The following is a 19,340-nucleotide window of genomic DNA, read 5'->3' as shown; positions in this document are numbered from 1 at the left end:
CCAGCTGGGCAGCAGGTCACTGGCAGGAGGAGGCCCGGCCCTGTGACGCTCCAGACCCGGAGTGTCCTCTTTGTCACTGGCCAGTGAAACACCACGTGGTGTTGCCGGCTCCCCCGGCCCTCACTCCTCGGATGATAGAAGCAGTGAGTCAGACGTGCAGATGTGCATGGGCACCCTGCAACCGCAGGGCCCCCCACCGCCCGGGGGGCCCCGGGTGGTGGTTCTTGAGCTTTGGAGGATCCGATAAGGGCTTGAGTGCGGCATGTCCCCAACCCAGTGCCCGGCGCACAGAACCTTCGCTCTCCAAGCTTCAGGCTCTCCACGTTGTCTCAGCACAGCTTCCCTGAACACATCTGTTCTTAGCTTTCCTTCTGCTGAGCGCCCAGGCTTGTTCCTAGAAGCTGAGCACAGCAGATCTTCACAGAGGCGACGGGGCCCCCTGCCTGGAAGATGCCCACGATTCTCGGACAGACTCAGGGCTGGGTGCGTGACCCTCACAGCTGGCCTGCCGGGGGCTCTGAATGGCAGCAGGCCACCGCTCTAAACTTGGTTGTTGAACTTGAAGTGAAGCACACTTGGATGCTGGTGAATGATGCTAGTCCCCGGGGAGGCCAGCCCACCGTGTGACACAGCTGGCGGCAGACAGGCTGTGAGGGGGGCTCTTGTGACCAGCCCAGATGAGAAATACTTACCAGCCCCGGTCCCCAGCCAGGGACCAGGAGGAACGAGTGTAATGCTCTCTGAACTGTTCGAACAGCAATGAGAAGAGAGGCCCACTCACTGGCCTGGGGCTGCTGGTCAGGGGGCAAGGCTCCCGTCCAGGACAGCATTTTCGTCTCGTGCTACAGGTGCCCACAGCAGGGAGGGTTCTAGAGATGAGACTCCTGACGTATGAAGCCTCCTGCCACCGTGGTGCGGAAGGTTGGGTTTCGCTGGGCCCGGCTGGTCCTCTCTCGTAACTGGATCCTGGGCTGTCGCTGCCCACAGAGGGAGAGCCTGGAAAGGGGACACCAGTCACGTGTTGGCTTTCCACTTGGGTTATTGCCCAGACCGGTCGGGTCAAGGGTCAAGATGCAGAGAGCTGGGGAGCTGGTTTGCAGGCTGAGGAATCGGCCTCCAGGGCCACTGGCCTCAGAGGCAAGAAGTGTTGGAGACGTTTGCAGGCAGACAAACAGAGGCTCCCTCTGGCCTCGCTGGGTCACCACCAGCCCCACCTTACGGTGTCCTCAGGGTGACTGTGTGAGAGCTAGGAGTCCCCGCTGGCCCCCATAGGCCCCGCAAGCTCACTGGCATGCCTCTGGGCTTCTCTGCAGCCAGCCCGGGGGGTCAGGGGCCCAGGGTGTTGGGGCTCCAGGCAGCTGCTTACAGGGAGACAGGTCAGCTGGGGAGGGTGTCTTCGAATTATTTTGATTCTCTGGAGCTCGCTGTTGTTTGGGGAGTGAGCAAGGTGAGCAGAAGGGATGGAGTTTTCTGTCGACAGTCTGGTGACTGAAATCACCTAGAGCGGGTTGAAACTCATGCTTTCTTTTTAACCCGGAGGAAATCTGATGCAATCAACACAATACTCTTACTCCAGGAATTAAAATCAAATGTGGGGGTGAGTCATCTCAAATGAGGCTCGAACCAAACTCGCGAGGGAGGAGCCCAGAGCAGGCTGCATGCCCTGTTCCTCCTGCATCTTCGGGTCAGGCCCCCGGAGGAACCGGGGGGTCACTGTGCACACCCTGGGGCCCTGAGTAAGGGACCCCACAGATGCTCAGGTTCCTCGGTTATTCTTGGTGGCTTTGTATTTGAAACGTTCTTGGGCAGGACGTTGGCGGATCAGCCCCCACACGAACGTTCTGTGATTCTGGAGTCCGAGGCAAGTGGTGGGTCGCACGGGTGGCTGAGGGCTTGTGTGTAGGTTCCCGAGTCTGCCGCCGGAGTCTGTAAATAATTCTGTGCATGCACAACACTGTTGTCTGTTCGGAGGCCGGCCTCCCCGTTCCTGGGGAGGAGCCAGGAGCAGGCTCTTTTCTCCCCTCATGAATCAGCCTTTATACTCAAGCAAAGAAAAACTCATTAGTTGTGACTCACACACAAGTAAGCTTTAATGCCCCTTCCTGTCTTCCCAGACCTGACTTCTACCAAGGAGGGTGGAGGGTGGCTTCCCGGGTATAGGCGTGGCGTGGGGAGGATGGGGGGTTGGGGGGTGGAGTGGTTGCCCCCTACCCTTCAGAGAGCTCTGGAGGTCCTGGGCCAGCCACCCTGCACACGGGTGCACACAGCTGCTGGCTGTCCTGGAGAAGTGACCCGCCCCAGTGGAGGGTGGCCGGACTTGGAGGCCAGGCCATCCGGGCACGTCTGAGGTGCCCCCCAGGGAACCCGTCAGTGATTAGGAATGCGTAGCTTAGATTTCCAGAATAGGCTAGGATTCCTAAATTCACCCTGCCTTGTAGAATCAAGTCACAAGGCCATCCGGGGGACACTAGACATTCACTGGGGATTTTGACTCTTTAAAAAGAGAGGTTATCCCAGGGATACCTGTCAAAATATCTCTGAAGCCTTTGTCTTTATTTTTTTTAATATTTTATTTATTTATTTAGAGAGAGCAAGAGCAGGGGGAGAAGCAGAGGGAGAGAACCTCAAGCAGACTCCACGCTGAGCACAGACCCCGATGAGGGACTCGATCCCACGACCCTGAGATCGAGACCCGAGCTGAAATCAAGAGTTGGACGCTTAACTGACTGCGCCACCCAGGCGCTCTGTCTATTAAAATAGAATTCATTCATTCGTGGTCAGTGCAATTCTTTTTTTTTTTTTTTTAAAGGTTTTATTTATTTAACAGAGAGAGACACAGCGAGAGAGGGAACACAAGCAGGGGGAGTGGGAGAGGGAGAAGCAGGCTTCCCGCTGAGCAGGGAGCCCGACGTGGGGCTCGATCCCAGGACCCTGGGATCATGACCTGAGCCGAAGGCAGACGCTTAATGACAGTGCAGGTCTCTTACAGCAGAGTGAGGACGGAAGCAGATCGAGTCCTGTGGCCTCCTGGAGCTTGCATTCATTGGGCTGGACACAGGAAAGCACTTGATACGTCGTGTTGATAAGAAAAGTAGGGAAAAAGGTGGAGTTAGGGATGTTGCTGCAGCAGATGCCTGTCCCTGCTGATTAGGTGGCATTTGAGCAGGGCCTGAATGAATTGAGGGATCAAGTCTGGTGAATATCTAGGCATGGGCCTCCCAGGTGAGGGGATAGCAAGTGCAAAGGCCCTGAGGAAGCACTTCAGGAGAAGGGTCCACAGAGCTAGCGAGGACCTTGAGGGCCCTGTAAGCACGCTAAGAAGCTTTCAAAATGTTGTGAACAGAGTCCTGACTTTTAAAAACATTCTGACTGCTAACTGAGGGGCAGGCTCCCGGAGAGCAGAGTTGGACACAGTGGACTTGGTGGAAAGGAGCTGATTACTGTAATTGTGGAGGTGCTGAGGTCCGGCAGAGGTCATGTTCTGACCGGGGTGTGTGTGTGGCAGAGGGGTGTATGCATATCGGCATGCACGCTGCCCTCCTCGGAGGGAGGGGGGGCTTCTGGTGGGGGAGACCTGGCTTTTGGCTGCATGAATGTGCCATTTAGCCATGACTGAGTTGGTGAAGCCTGGAGGGGGCTTGGGGCAGCCCCCGAGCTGAGTTTGGACCTGGGAGGTTCAGGATGGACACCCCTCAGTCCTAAGGGGACCCTCAGTGAGCTGGGTCTGGGGTCCAGGGGTCACGTGTCAACTGAGCAAGAAGCCGGCCGTGTCTCCTTGTGCTGTGAGGGGGCCCAGCTGCTCGGGCATTTGACCCTGGAGCTTTTCCTAGTCAGAGGGAGATGCATGCACATCATTCCTGACCCGTGTCTGGGAAGGCAGGTGATAAATGTTCCCTAGTACTACTTTCCTAGGGCTTTTTGGTTTGATTGCAGGCATTTTAAAACATGTACGTAAATAGGAAAATAGCAAAAATAAAGTAATAAATAAAACTAATAAAATAGGGAAATAGTAGGAAATACATTGGGTAGACAGTATAATGTATGGTAAATACAGTAATAGGTAACAGTCGTATTATGTCCATAAAATAGAGTCTCACACCTTCACACACTCATCATAAAGCAAAAACAAGCATTGTGTCATTTCTCCCCGACATGACTTTTCTGATACGTCAGGGACTAATTCAAGGGGCCTGCTCCTTGAGCCCCAGCGACTTGAACTTGGAGCTCGGGGACGTTGACTGCAGATCTGAGGCCAGCGCATGAGTCACCGGAGAAGCGTGCAGGCCCGTGGGCAGGAGGGTGGAGCGGAAAGGGTGGAGAGAGAGGGCCGTTTTCCTGGAGGCGCAGGTGAGGGGCGTGTGTTCGGGGAGCAGGCGCTGAAGAGCGCCAGGCACGTCTGGGAGGCAGCGGGCCCGCGTGTGGTCACCAACTCACCTGGGTGTGGAGGTGAGTGACAAGCCTGGAAGGGCAGGTGGAGACCAAGTCGTGGAGGGCTCTGAATGCCGGGGCAGGGAAGTCGAACTTTTGCTGATTTAAAAGCAGCGAGCAACACTGCAGAGTTTTGAGCTGGGCAGTGACCTGACCTCGAAGGACAGCTTTGCGAGCCAAGGGCCCACTCTGGCACGGACGGCGGGCGGAATCAGTGATCCCACGGCCGCCGGCAGCCAAGGCCCGGTGCACTCTGGGTTTGGAAAGAAGTGGTTAGCAAGGGGGTAGAGCACGGAGCGTTTTGCCGGCCGCTGCCTCCTGGGCAGGTTCCTGGAGGTGCAGAGCTGCTCTGTGAACCCTCACCCCGATGGTTATCTGGTCAGAGAAGGTTCCAGATTCTAGGGGGAGAGAGTCTGCCAGGCTTGCCTGGCGGGGGCTTGCTGCCCGCTTTGCTGTACAATAACATCCCCGAGGGGCAGGGGTGAGGGTCAGGCCTTGTCCGAGGACCGTCTCCCACTGCCCCTGAAGGAAAGTGGCCATTCTGGGCTTCACACAGGGCACTGAGCTCCACGGGACAAATGCCCCCCCCAGCCCATGGAAGGGGCAGCATGAATAGCGCATTGAGGCTCGGTGGCTGTCTCATAATCACTTCGGTGCCTTGGCATCATTCTGGCTCATGAAGAGGTTGTCAGAACGGTACACTTAGTAGCTTATCTGCTCCTTGAATGGCACCCTCTGTGAGGGTCTCCGTGTTTTTACAAGGACTGCAGATCTCTTTATGTAACTGCTAACATGCTTTTTGGCTCTCCACTGGCTCAGGGTAAAAACTATGTCCCCATCCACAGTAAACAAAAACAGTGATCAGTCTCCAAAAATTCCAGTGGCATCCGGTGATGCTTTTGCTTCTGCCCGCCGCTAAGGCGCTGATTCACCCCCAAGCTACCTTCTCGGTCGTGATAGGGAATGCAAGAATCCGATCGCTCTTAGCATGTTTATCTCTAGTTTTATCTGCCAACCTCCAGATTCTTCCAGGTGCTCGTTGGGAAGCTGTGTCCTGTTCTGTAGGTGCCTCAGGTGAGCTGCTGGCTCCCGCTGTCCCTGCCCTGGATAAAATCAGCCCCATCCGACCCCACCAACTTGCCCTACAGGACTTCAAGGGAGGTGGGGCTCATGCAGGGGCCCCCTGCCCATCGCCGTGTGCACCTGCACCCCCCTCACCAGGCCTCCACCAGGTAGCTAGTCAGGCTCTCCGGACCCTCAATGCTACAGCACGGGCTCCCCCAGCCAGCCTCGGGGTCCTCGGGGCCGCACCAGCATGGGAGCGAGGGCATCGCTTCGCAGTAATGTCTCATGATGGTGCCCATTTCGGCTTTTCCTTTAAACCCTCCGTGAAATAATTTCTTCTGGCTGTTAGCGGAAAATCCGCTAATACGCATTGAAAAGGAGGAGGGATGGCAGGTGCGCAGCCCCTTTCTAGTTCTGGGTCTGTCTTGAAGCTCAGGCAGAATGGACTCCCCTGGGAAACGCCTGGACCCCCTTTCCTAAAGCACACCAGGGGTGCTGGGGTCCGTGTGTCCTGAACAGGAATGCCAGAACGAGGAGCGCATGTGGGTGCACGGACGCGGGGTGGGTGCCGCAGGAAGAGCATCCTTTGGTGCGAGTATGGTCCAGAGCACTTGCCCTCGTGCTCACCCAGTCCTCGGAGCAGCTCTGCACTTGGTGGGGGGCCCCTCACGGATTCCACAGCTAACTGGCTTTACCCTCCATCCGACCCCCAGTTCCTTTGGCTGTGTCTGTCTGTCTGCTCCTTCCCCAGGAGGCACAATCAGACTGAGAATCTTGGGTAGGAATCATCATTAAATTTGAAAGTCCACTCTGCCAACAGGTTATGGGCTCAAAACTGTCCTATAGCTCCCCTCCCCGCTGCCTGTCCTCCCCAAGCCCCACTCCCCATATACAAGTCCCATTTCCAGCCAATGAGACTCGTCTTTCAGATCCGAAGGATTTTCACATTCTCTCATCTCAGTGATGTAGCTTAATGTCACGATTCCTTTTTGGAGCTGGGCTGCCCAGAGGTGGGCTTTGCTTGCATTCCGGTGCCCGCCGTCTCTGGCCCGGGAACCGGTCTCTGCGTCCAGCTCCGTGCCACCTTCCCTCCAGGATCATTCCAGTGAGGAATGTGGTGTTCTCTGGGAGAGAAGGAAAGAAATCCTCCCCGTGGCCGCTGCCAGCGATCATCCTGAGCCAGGACGGGGACTGCTGAGGCCCTGGCTGTCATGGTCAAGCCGCGGGGCTCGACATTGAGCCTCTGCTCCTTGTTGCACGCACCTTACATGGATTATCATATTTATTCTTCACACCAATCAATCAGGACGGTGCTGTCGTCACCGCACGTGACAAGTACAGAAACTGAGGCGTCGTGGAGTTAAACGTTGAACACCAGACATCCCCACGAATGATGGCATTTGGAGGCAAGGCTGGGTGTGCCCCCTGCATGGTGGCACTCAGCCTCGGCTGCTGCATGCGGAGCGTGGGGGAAGGGCGGCCGTGGACCGACTAAGTCACCCCCCAGTGCAGAAGGCGGTGTTGGGCCCTCCAGGTCCCCCTGATGAGCGAAGGTGACGCACCTGGGCCAGAGGCCACCTTTCCAGCCGTCTCAAGGAACAACCCGAGACCGGGTTACGTGAGCCACGTTACAATGGCGTGAAGTTTGCCTGCCCTCAGGTTGCTCTCTGCCCGTTTCCCTTGAAGGGCATGGGGAATTCGCTCCTGCCCGCGGGCTGGTGAGGGTCTGCCCACAGCCAGTCACGTCACCATCTCCAGAGCCCCCCTCTCTGCCCCTTCCAGAAAGAAACAGGCCTTAGAGCAATGATTCGTGTACTCCGTCCACAGAACCTTCCTCCGCGGCTGCACCTGCACATGGTACCCAGGGATGACCTAGAGGCAGAAAGGGCAGCGTGTTTATTTTCCTTAGGCTTGTTGTTTGTTAGGGCTCCAGGGAGGATTTCAGGGGAGTGTGGGCAGGGAGCAGTCCCCTCTGACCCCGCTGAGGCTGGGCTGCAAGAGGCTCAGTGCTGAGCGCCCCTCTTCCAGATGTGGGGGCCGCAGCTGGGGCTGTACCTGTAATGGGACCAGCAGACAGATTTAGTTCTTCTTTCCTGAACCCTGAAACTGTACGGATCCTGTTTGTCCTCCTTTTTCAGTGTGATGAGCAGGCTGGCCAGGTGCTGGTACAAGTTTCCCAAACCCCATGGCGCCCCAGGGAGAAGGGGTGCAGACAGCAGGCCAGGAAAAGCGGCCTGGCTCTGTGCACCAACAGAACCGATGGGATGAGCATGAGGTGCACAGAGACTCCAGGGAGCGAGCCCTACTCTGCTCTCTGGGCCAGGATAAGTGTCTTTATTGGAACAGCCTCTGGAAGAAAGAGCAGTCCCACTTCCTATAAAATTACTGTTCAACCCATGTTTCACTTGCTTATGGGAAATTCTCGTGTTTTCTTCTCCCGCTTTCAGGAAGAAGCACATTGCCAAGTTGACCCCATCGTGCAGCATGGTTGCCTGAGAAAAGCTTCAGCAAGCACTGGGATACCTGGAGGAAGAGAGATGAAACCTTAGCCATCCTCCCAGGAAGAGAGTTCAAGATGGCAGCTCAACGGATCCGAGCTGCCAACTCCAGTGGCCTCCCTCGGTGCAAGTCCGAGGGGACCCTGATTGACCTGAGCGAAGGGTTTTCAGAAGCGAGCTTTAATGATGTCAAAGGTGAGCTTGCGGGGCGCCTGGGTGGCTCAGTCTTTAAGCGTCTGCCTTCGGCTCAGGTCATGATCCCAGGGTCCTGGGATCGAGCCCTGTACTGGGCTTCCTGCTCAGTGGGGAGCCTGCTTCTCCCTCTCCTTCTGCTGCTGCCCCGCTTGTGCGCACGCACTCTCTCGCGCTCTCTCTCTCTCTGTCAAATAAATAAAATCTTAAAAAAAAAAGTGAGCTCACGGGGACAGAACTGTGGCTGGAGGGGGGGGATGGTGCGGCAGATCGGGATTTGCAAGTCCTCTGAGATCGAAGGGCTTCTCCACCTTCAAGGCTGCCAAGTTCCCAGACAGTTAAACTTCAGCTCTCTAAACTTCATTGACGATAAATCCACTTGTCTTGTTTTGTTTTTTTGGTGTGTTGGGAGGTTTTGAATATTCCCCTTGGTAATGCAACTTCATACACAATGTGTTTGTGTTTTCTCTTTTTGAGAGTTTTGGTGACATTAAAGTAGGGAGCTGGGTGCTCAGGATACTAGGGGGAAGGAGAGAGTATGGTCAGCCAATGAAATATTGAGAACCGCTAGAGAGGAAAAGGTGGTCTGAGAGTGGGGTCAGCAAGCTTCTCCTGTAAAGGGTCACCCAGGAAATATTGTAATTCTTGCAGGCCCTAAGGGTTCCATCACAGCTCTTCCTCTGTGCTGGTGCAGCTCGAGAGCGGTCAGAGAAGACAGTAAGCAGTGGACACAGCTGTGTTCCAATAAAACTTTATTTACAAAAATAGCAAAGGGGCCGTTGTTTGCCAACCCCTGCTTTAGAGGTGGCCCTGGGGTGAATCACCCTGAGCCTCTGGTTTTCTGTAACAGCCACATACAGCTAGGTCAGTGAGATGGGTGATGGGTACTGGTGGGTCATTTTCTTCCTAGAAGTCCCCTCTGACCTTAGTAGGTGCTTGCTGGTGCGTCGTGATTGAAGCAGCAGCATCCCGCAGCTTCCCTGTGGTGTTTACTGCAATGTGTTGAAGTTAACCGCTGGGCCATCCAGAGTACAAGCTGAGCAGTGGGAGCTGCTCTTGACCTTTGTATCTTGAGCCCCTGGCACAACGTCAGTGCTAAATAAATAGTCCTTGAACCAAACTGCTGTCTCCCAGGTAACATCGTGGCCCTCTTCCCCGATGTCCTAAAAACCATATGCACCCCGTTTGTCTCTTCCGAATCTCTTCTCCTGTCACTGTATCCTAACTTCTTCCTTTTCCTGTTGGTGCTTTATGCTTGGAGCCCTGAGCATTGCGTTAAATGTTCTTCACACGAACGGACTTGGCAAAAAGGAGGTCATGAGATTCTATTAATCAGAGCAGCAGAGTTACTAGGTATTGCCATAAATAATGGGACCCTTCGTTTTTCACAGTCCGGTAATGGGCATCGTTTTCTTACTTTATAGCCCAGCTAATTATGGTTAAACCTGGAAAATGGGAGCGTCATTTGTGGGATTCGGGCTGGGGTCTTTTTAAGTAATGATGACGATCTGAGAGGTGTTAGGGTACTAACAGAACACCACAGTTTCCCACAGTTGTGGGAAAAAGACAAATGAGATCACCCGGGACGCGAGCTGCGGCTGATTAGCCAAGGGCGCGATGCCCACGGAGCCCCTGGACCCACTCGCCAAGGCAGCTCTCCAGCCAGGCAGCTGCATGCGCGACCCGATGGTCAAAAGGCTTCAAGGTGGGGATTTATTCCAGCCAAAACATCCACTGCGAAGTCCTCCGCCTCCTCATTAGCGTTCCACCTGCAGCAGAACTGAGGCAAAGGGGTAAAAATTGTATTACTCAGTGCACTCAACTTCCTGACACGCAGGGATTTTCTTTGTATTAAAATCCAGGATAGCTGTAAATCTGGGCAGCACTCCCCAGAATTCATTAAGATGGGATTTGATAAGGATCCTCCTGCATTTGAGTGGATGGATGCCCCACCTGGTGTCCCCGGGTGCCCAGTGACAGGTGACTGATGGAGGGACCCGTCTGGAAGGAGCTCACACCAGAGTCCTCTTCCACGGGGTGGCCCTGCAGGGAGGAGCGCCATTTCCCATTGGATGAGCCTGATCCTTGAGTGAAATGAGTTAACTGCTTCTCTGCTAAGGAGAGTGCTTGGAATTTTAAGTGAAACCATTTTTATTCTTCAGTGTGGTGAAACTAAAGTGGTAATTTGCATTGATACATTTTCGTGGGCTATATACAAAGCCTGCTTAATAGCTTTGGGTTTTTAATTTTAAAAATATCACTCTAAGGGAATTGTTCTGGGGAACATAATAGGGATATAACTTCTGAGGGATTCTAACAAGATTTTAATAGCTGGCAAGCTCTCTGATTTTCATTTGGTTTTAATTTTTATGTGACATTATCATTAGATGTGTCAAAGAAACAAAAAGTGGTTTATATTACTGGAGACGGTGCCTGGAAAACAAAGCGAGAGAGATCTTGTTGTCCCCTGACCCCAGCCTGACCCATCTCCCCCCCCCCCCCCACCTCTCCCTCAAAAGTATTCTCTTTTTCTTGGCTGTTTTATTCACTCCCCTCCCTTCACTGTAAATGATTCCTCTTCGGGGCACAGCCAGGGAGAACACCTTGACCCCATAACATGGATATGGCCTCTCTGTCGTGAACGAACATTCATTCTAAGAATATTTGTTGGACACCTGCTATGTGACAGGCTGTCCTCCAGGATTACCATGGTGAGCAAAACAGACATATGAATATCGGTTAATGATAAGTGCCATGGAGAAAATAAAATTAGGAGGGGGGTGGAGATGTCCACTTTAACATAACCCTCTGTGAGTCCTTACCTGGGGCTCAGCAGCATTATGCTAAGGACACAATCAGAACCTTATCTTCAGCAGAGCCCACTGAGGAAAGACTCTCAGACTCCTGGGGCCACATGGCTTCTAAAGGCCTGGATCACAGCCCAGGCCCAGTGAACCCAGGGCCAGAGTCCACCCCCCAACACCCCACACGGAAGGTAGGAGGTGACAGCCTTCACGGCCCAGGTGAGCTTTCCGCCAAGCATATCCCTCTAACCTGGTTCATGGAAATAAAGAGAAACTTCCCGCTTTATTTTCCAAGACTATGCTAAGGAACTATAATTCAATTTGCATTATTTCGTTTCAAAGGAAGAAGAAACTGGCAGATGGTGTTTTTGGAGGGCCAGTTTGATAGAACAGAATGCGTATTGACTTAATCACGTATTAGAGACAAAGTGGGGGTAGTCCCACTAAAAACACGGTCCTTTCTTACAGTTGTTAGTTACAGGACCTCAGAATATTTACAAATTCTGTGAAACGAGGCACAGTTGGGGTGGGGGCTTATTACTCTCCGAAGGAACTTTCTTCATCCTCTGGATATACTTTGTCGTGTATGAGAGGGAGAAAAAACACTTAGGTATTTAATTATCCGTTACTTTTCAAAACACACACCCCTGGTTGAGATGACTGACTTCGACCTCTCCGACTGCTGTCTACGTGGGTAACATACTGAACGCCATGAACCATAAATTAGCTCGAGTCACTGTTTAAAGCGTTGGGGTTTTTCAGACTTGAACGTTGGCTCACAAATAACGTGAATGGCACCAAACGTAAAACCGTTGCTTTTCAAGGTACGCGGGGGAGGCGGTTTCCAAGTCGTCATCCTGAGTGATCATTTAAAGGAGGCTGGAAGAGGCTAGCCTCGAAAGGCTTATTTTGGTGAAGACTGGGTTCGGCTTGTCAAGGGAACCTTCCGCCACCCCGTTCGCATGTTCTGTGTTGAGGGTCGAGCGTGGCACCAGCTCAGAAACCCTGAGAGCTGCTTTGGAAGCTCTTCATTGCCCGTGCCCGGCTGCAGGCGGTGGGTCACTCTGCTCAGAACGTCACTGTGGCTGAGTCGGTCACACTCAGCTTGTCCCTCTACCCGGCGGCAGCTCTGGGCAGTTAGGTACAGTAAAGAGAGGGCCGGTCAAAATGAGACGGTATTTGGGGCGCCTGGCTGGCTCAGTCGGTGGACCTTGAGACTCTCAATCTCGAGTCTGGGGGTTAGAGCCCCACGTTAGGTGTAGAGATGACTTAAAAATAAATTCTTTAAAAAGAGTTCTTTAAAAATGAAAAAAATTTAAAAACGAGACGGCGTCTTAGCGATCCCGCTGTGCTGAGTTAGAGGACTGCCGTGCTGGCCCTGCTGAGCGAAGCCGGAGTTGGCTTCGGCTGTTTCTGCTAACTGCCTGGGGCCCTGTGCGCCTCGCGAACAGCGCCGTCCTCCCTCGCTCTGCTCGGTGCTCTGCACGCCGTGGGCCTCGCCCTCACCTCCTGTCTCTTTGTGTTCTGTGCAGTGCCTTCTCCCAGTGCCTTGCTAGTAGACAATCCCACACCTTTTGGAAACGCAAAGGAAGTGATCGCAATCAAGGACTACTGCCCTACCAACTTCACCACCCTGAAGTTCTCCAAGGGGGACCACCTCTACGTCCTGGACACGTCCGGCGGGGAGTGGTGGTACGCACACAACACCACGGAGATGGGCTACATCCCCTCCTCCTACGTGCAGCCCGTAAACTACCGGAACTCCACTCTGAGCGACAGCGGGGTGATCGACAATCTCCCAGACAGCCCAGAGGAGGTGGCCAAGGAGTTAGACCTGCTCGGGGGGTGGACGGATGACAAGGGGTGCAGCAAAACCTACAGCAATAACCCTTTCTGGAACGGGGCCCAGACAAACCCATTTCTGAACGGGAACGTGCCGGTGGTGCCCAGCGTGGACGAGCTGGCTCCCCAAAGCACCGTGGATCTGCTCCTTTTTGAGTCCAGCTCCGCCACCACGAAGAGCACCGGCAACATCTTCGACGAGCTGCCGGCCGCGAGCCGCCTGCAGACGGAGGTGCCGGGCAAGCGGGACAACCCGTTCTTCAGGAGCAAGCGCTCCTACAGCCTGTCGGAGCTGTCGGTCCTCCAGGCCAAGGCGGACGCTCCCGACTCATCGGGGTTCTTCACGGGCTTGAAATCCCCGGCCCCGGAGCAGTTCCAGAGCCGGGAGGACTTCCGCGCCGCCTGGCTGAGCCACCGGAAGCTGGCCCGCTCTTGCCACGATCTGGACTTGCTGGGCCAGAGCCCCGGCTGGGGCCAGACCCAGGCGGTGGAGACGAGCATCGCGTGCAAGCTGGACAGCTCCGGGGGCGCCGTGCAGCTGCCCGACACCAACATCAGCATCCACGTGCCCGAAGGCCACGTGGCCCCTGGCGAGACGCAGCAGATCTCCATGAAAGCGCTGCTGGACCCCCCGTTGGAGCTCAACAGTGACCGGGTCAGCAGCGTCAGCCCGGTGCTGGAGGTGAAGCTGAGCACCCTGGAGGTGAAAACCTACATCATCTTGGAGATGAAAGTGTCAGCCGAGGTGAAAAATGACATTTTTAGCAAAAGCACAGTGGGCCTCCAGTGCCTGAGGAGCGACTTGAAGGAAGGGCCCTACGTCCCCATCCCCCTCACCTACAGCTATGGGGACACGGTCCAGGTACAGCTCGACAACCTGGAGCCCTGTATGTACCTGGCCATCGTTGCCCACGGCCCGAACATTCTCTACCCTTCCACGGTGTGGGACTTCATCAATAAAAAGATCACTGTGGGGCTCTACGGCCCCAAACACATTCACCCGTCCTTCAAGACTGTGGTGACCATTTTTGGGCACGATTGTGCCCCAAAGACACTACTGGTCAGCGAGGTCACCCGCCAGGCCCCCAGCCCCGCCCCAGTGGCCCTGCAGCTCTGGGGTAAGCACCAGTTCGTCCTGTCCAGGCCCCAGGACCTCCACGTCTGCATGTTTTCCAACATGACCAACTACGAGGTCAGAGGCAGTGAGCAGGCCAAAGTGGTGAGGGGGTTCCAGATGAAGCTGGGCAAGGTGAGCCGCCTCATCTTCCCCATCACCTGCCAGAACCCCAGCGAGCTGTCCGACTTCACCCTGCGGGTTCAGGTGAGAGGCGACCAGGAGGCCATCCTGACCCAGTTCTGTGTCCAGACTCCCCAGCCGCCCCCTAAAAGTACCATCAAGCCGTCCGGGCAAAGACGGTTCCTCAAGAAGAACGAGGTCGGGAAGATCATTTTGTCCCCGTTTGCTGCCACCACCAAGTACCCGACTTTTCAGGACCGCCCGGTGGCCAGCCTCAAGTTCGGCAAATTGCTCAAGACCGTGGTGCGGCAGAGCAAAAACCACTACCTGCTGGAGTACAAGAAGGGCGACACCATCGCTCTGCTTAGCGAGGAGAAGATCCGGCTCAAGGGGCAGCTGTGGACCAAGGAGTGGTACATCGGCTACCACCAGGGCAAGGTCGGCCTCGTGCACGCCAAGAACGTGCTGGTGGTGGGCAAGGCCAGGCCGAGCCTCCTCTCGGGGCCCGAGCTGAGCACGTCGGTGCTGCTCGAGCAGATCCTGCGGCCGTGTAAGTTCCTCACCTACATCTACGCCTCCGTCAGGACCCTGCTCATGGAGAACATCGGCAGCTGGCGCTCCTTCGCCGACGCCCTGGGCTACGGGAATCTGCCGCTCACCTTTTTCTGCCGGGCAGAGCTGGACAGCGAGCCCGAGCGGGTGGCCTCTGTTCTGGAGAAGCTGAAGGAGGATTGTAACAACACGGAGAACAAAGACCGAAAATCCTTCCAGAAAGAGCTCATGATGGTAAGTGCTCAGCAGGGGCCTGGGGCCGAGTCCGGTCTCACCGCCTCTCCCTGCGCGTGCGTCTGGTGAATCACCGGACCGGCGTCCGGGCACATCTTCGCTCCCCGAAATGCACAGGGTGTAGTGTGTGCCCGTGCACCTGGGCGTTTGCGCGGGGCCTTTCGGGAGCCCCAAACAGCTCAAGATCCACCACGGAGAGCACCATTCGGGTGGCTTCCTGCTGGATTCGCGAGCTCCTCGGAGGTCTCCGACGGATCCCCGAGTGCCCGGTGGGGGTGGGGGGCACAGCGAGACTTGCATTCCAGTTGCCCCTGTTTTGATCTCTTAGGAGAAGATCCATGTTTCATCAGATTCCCACCAGGATCTAGGACTCTGACGTTTTTCAGAACTGCCGCCCCAAAGTCTAGCTTTGCCTTGATATGAGTTTTCCTCTCCTCGAGGCCTCCATGTTTCTTCCTCTGCCTCCTTTTTGTGTGTGTGAGTAGGGGTTGAGGACAGCCTCTGTTTCTCCAGCACGACTGGGAATTGGCGATCCTGAGAGGCGGAAAGGGGGAGGTCGGTGTCACGCTACAGGATACGCCCGGGCCGCTAGCCGACGGGGAAAGCATGCGCTGGACCCCGAATGGCCTCCCACGGCCCGGGCTCTGCCACCCTCTCCCAACTGTTCGTGTGCTTCCGGGGGCCTGTCTTGGAGTAGCTGACTTGGAGAAGCTTGATAATGTTCTTCTCTAGGCGTCCCGCCTTGCCTCTGGTGGAAGTTCTGTCTATGGCAGAAGCCACCTCTGTTCCCTTCCCCATCTTCCCGATAGGGACACATCCCTGGGCTTTTTCCTACGGAAACCCTTGTGATTTGGTCATAGGCGTTCCTTCCTTGCTCCACCAGGCTCCACACAGCCTTTTTGCCTCCTGACTTTTGTAAGAGGTGAGCCTCGGCACCCCCAGAATTTCTGCCACTTGTACTCTTCCCTCTTCTACCCGGCACCCGCCATGCGGGGAGAGCGCCTCTAGGACCGGATGAGCCGGGGATGCGCCACCTGCGCGTGCACGTGTTGACATGGGCGTGCAGCTGAGGTCCGTCCGTGGCACACGCAGCTCTTGGCTGCCCTGGGAGCCGGGAGCCAGAAGGGATGCAGTCCACTGCGGGGAGAAGGCATTGCAGCCTGCCAGTGGCTCCCGGAAATACAAAATGCCAGGTGCATGCAGCAGAATGAGGCCCGACGTTGCCCAGGAGAAGGAGGTGGGAACAGAAGTGGCGAGTAGAGGGGTGATCTTGGCAACCAGGAGGTGGTGGGGGGGCCCTGGTGATGGCAGCATCAGTGGGGAGGACGCTGGATTGTCATGGCTGGGGAGGGGCGGAGGCAGCAGGGGAGCATCCCCGCCCCCTCCCTGCAGGATGCTCCTCCCCTCGCCGGCCCTGCGGCTGTGGATGCACCCCCTGAGCTGTGGCAAGCCCGCAAGACCTAGTGTCCCCTCGGATGGACCCGGTGCAGTGGGCAGGGGCGCAGGTCCCTCTCCAGGGCCTCAAGCTGGGATTCGCTGTGGTTTATAAAATCGGGTGCTTTCATGGAACATAAACAATATTGATGGTTCCTTCATTACAGCCTAAGAAACCCTCACCTCCAGTGGGTAGAGGAGAGAAATGGGACAGTGGGAGTGGCCCTTCCTCACTGTGGAAGAGTGATGACTAAGGAGGCCGTTTGCTTACCCACGTTTCCTCACTTCCTTTCAGGTCTTTCCAGACTTAAATGGTGGCTCTTTCTCTTCCACGTGGGGGGCTTCTCTGACAGCACATGTTTTGGGGGCCGTCCCTGGGTTCCTCTCGTGAGGGATGGGAGTCTCTCCCAGCCCCAGGCAGGTTTGCTCGGAGGTTTGCAGTGTTTCCCTTGCTCGGTTCCTGGACTAAATCCATCACCATCCTGAGAGTGGGCAGATTAGAATGTTGGCCAAATCTCTAGAAACCACAGGCTGATTTGTCCCCGCGTGTTTCAGGGGTCGCTGGAAGCCGGGTTTCATTTCTCCCCATGCTCAAATCTCTGACCGGTGGCTTCCCGCAGCCTCGGTGGGTCCGCCCGCCCTGCAGCTGTCTCGGCCCCTCGCATGGTGATGACAGTTTTCTGATCAGATGGGACTCCCTGGTCTGGAAACAGTGAACGCACTTGAAGGGGTAAAGTTTTAGGACGGTGGGTTTGCAGGGAGATGGGAAGGGAGAACAGAGTTGTTCAGTCCTCCCATCAGAGTGGGGTCAGGCCTGGCCCGCGCTGCTCCCTCAGCCCGGAACTCTGCCCCGTGGACTCAGGAGGGAGGCTCTTCCTGTCCCTCGGTGCCAGTCCGCAGGTCGTGCCCTCAGACCTTTCCCACAGCCTGTGCTCGGGGTCACTGCCCTTCATCGGCCCAGATCGCTGTCTGCACGGTGCTTTCCCCAATCCCAGATGGCCTTGGCGCCTGGCATTTGTGTTTCCTGCTCTTGTCCTCATCGGATTTAAACGTCGTGAGAGAAAGGAGCGGGAAACACTCTGACGTCCGAGGAATGAAAGCAAGCATGCCGTGTCCTGCGGTCAGACCGTGCTTCTGCTCTGGGTCTCCGTTTCCGTCCCCTCCTTCCATCGTTGCTTCGAGGGGCGTCTTGAACAAGCACGTGGGCTTCCCGGCCTGCCCCTGCCTGCCCTTTCCCACCCAGACTGTGTGCGACCACCGTCAGAGAATGCCCCTCCTGCCCCTGGCTCGCCTAGCCCTGCGGTGGAAGCCGCGACCGTCCCTGGCAGAGGACGGCCACCCCGCCGACCGCGCCCCCCAGGCCAGATCGAACGCGGCGGGGAGGGGAGGGGCGGGGCGATGCGGGGCTGCTACAGGGAGTGGGCGTGACCGGCACTGACCGAGGCGAGTAGCCAGGGTGGACGGAGCCCCCCGGGACCTCTGCCGGTAGGACTTGCGGGCAGGCCGGGGAGATGTCGGAATGGGCACTCAAGGATTACTGAGTGGAAGGTATGGGACCGGAGCTTCTGACGCAGAGCAGGGGAGAGCGGCTGCGGGCAGCCGGAGCGAGTGTTCGTACTCAAAGTTCACTCGCCGTTTCTGGGCTGCCTACCGTGTGCTCGGGGGCGATGCCAGCTGCTGGGCTCCCCGAGAACGCGGGCCCCTGACTTGAGCAAGGCACGGAGTGAACATGAGTGCAGGACATACTTGCCGTGAACCCCGAAGAGAAGGGCCCCCGGGTAGAGCGGGGAAAGGCGAGCAGGCCTGGGGGTGGGGGCTGGTACTGATGTGGGAAGGAAGTGCGGGCACCCATTTGATGGGGGTGGGGGGCTGTCAGGTGGGAGCCTCAGCGTGGGCAAGGGCCAGGGTTCGGAAGAGCCGAGATGGGGGCAGACCAGAGGCCACGGTGATCCAAGACATTGGTACGTGTGGGGCCACCTGGCCCAGATAACACCTGTGCTTTGATCTGTAGGCACGGAGAGGTACAGAGTTTTAGGTGAAAGGAAGGGGAGCCAAGCTGGATCCAGGTGTGTCCCTGACCCTTGCTATGCCCCACAGTCCCTGAGCCCCTCAGAAGCTGCCGTCAGTGGGGGACCCCACTCTGAATGTCATTCCTGTGGAACATCAGGAGGACGGCTGGGGGTGGAGGACCTAACTTTCTAGATACTCATTTCTAGATAGACTCGTGTGAAGGAAACGAACAGGCAACTGCATTTTGTCAGAGGTGAGCGGTGCGGCCAAATCCGAGGACTGCCGGGGGGGTCACCCTTCCAGGTTGGCAGAGATCCCCTTGGCCACTTAGCCTCCATCTGATTCCCACACTTGGCAGCCACGCGAAAGGGAACCCTCTGCAGCCAGGCCTTTCGTTTGTGGCTGCCGCGTGCTCCCTCCCCGCTCCCCCGGCAGGTCGCGTCAGGTGGCTGGCTGGCCCCAGGGCCTGCGGCCACTCTCACCCCGTCGTGGGCGACAGGCTCTGTTCTCTTGCCGCGTGCACAGTGGTGGGACCTTCACAGCTTCGGGGGCGTGCGTTTGCACAGCTGTCCTGGCTCATCCCACGTTTTGTTGGGTCCTGAATGGAAAATGGTTTTGTCACTGGGGAGTGCACAGCGGGGAGTGACAGGAAGCGCGTGCAGGTGCTGTTACTGTGGCGACGGACTCCCGGGAGACCCCTCCTCCCTTTGCCAACCGTGGGTCCCCCGTTGGGCCTCTTGTTTTCTTCACAGGGGGGGGAGAAACCAGAGGCTGCTCTTCGCTCTTGGCACGGCATAGTTCTTTCCTGCGTCTTCCGGTGCACTTGGTGGCAAACACGGGCTCGTGTGATTTGTACCGGGAACTATGACAACGCTGAAGGAGAGGGCTTGGCTCAAGCTGGAGACGGGAGTAGGTCTGGGTGGCCGCCCCCGGGAGCATGTGCTTGGAAGGTGGAGGACGGAACCCCGAGGGACCCGTTTGTCTAACAGCAGGAGGTATCCTGGTTCAGCGACGTGCTTTCCCGATGAGAGGTTATTCCTGATA

The 19,340-nt window shown here is 56.3% G+C and overlaps 1 protein-coding gene across 3 annotated transcripts in view; it reads left to right on the top strand.

The window, feature by feature from the left end:
• The window catches only part of SH3BP4 (SH3 domain binding protein 4), an 86,364-nt gene that overhangs the window by 60,035 nt on the left and 6,989 nt on the right, over window positions 1-19,340 (top strand). For all 3 annotated transcript variants that reach the window (XM_032394448.1, XM_032394361.1, XM_032394538.1), the window contains exons 3-4: window positions 7,941-8,186; window positions 12,520-14,852. In XM_032394448.1, coding sequence (XP_032250339.1) covers window positions 8,069-8,186; window positions 12,520-14,852 — 2,451 coding nt within the window. In that variant the 5' untranslated portion in view covers window positions 7,941-8,068. The remainder of the gene's footprint in view (window positions 1-7,940; window positions 8,187-12,519; window positions 14,853-19,340) is intronic.

Source organism: Phoca vitulina, unplaced genomic scaffold (assembly GCF_004348235.1).
Source record: "Phoca vitulina isolate PV1807 unplaced genomic scaffold, GSC_HSeal_1.0 scaffold1, whole genome shotgun sequence".
Taxonomy (NCBI): domain Eukaryota; kingdom Metazoa; phylum Chordata; class Mammalia; order Carnivora; family Phocidae; genus Phoca; species Phoca vitulina.
Note: the sequence above shows the minus strand (reverse complement) of the source record. Positions and strands in the feature narration are given on the sequence as shown.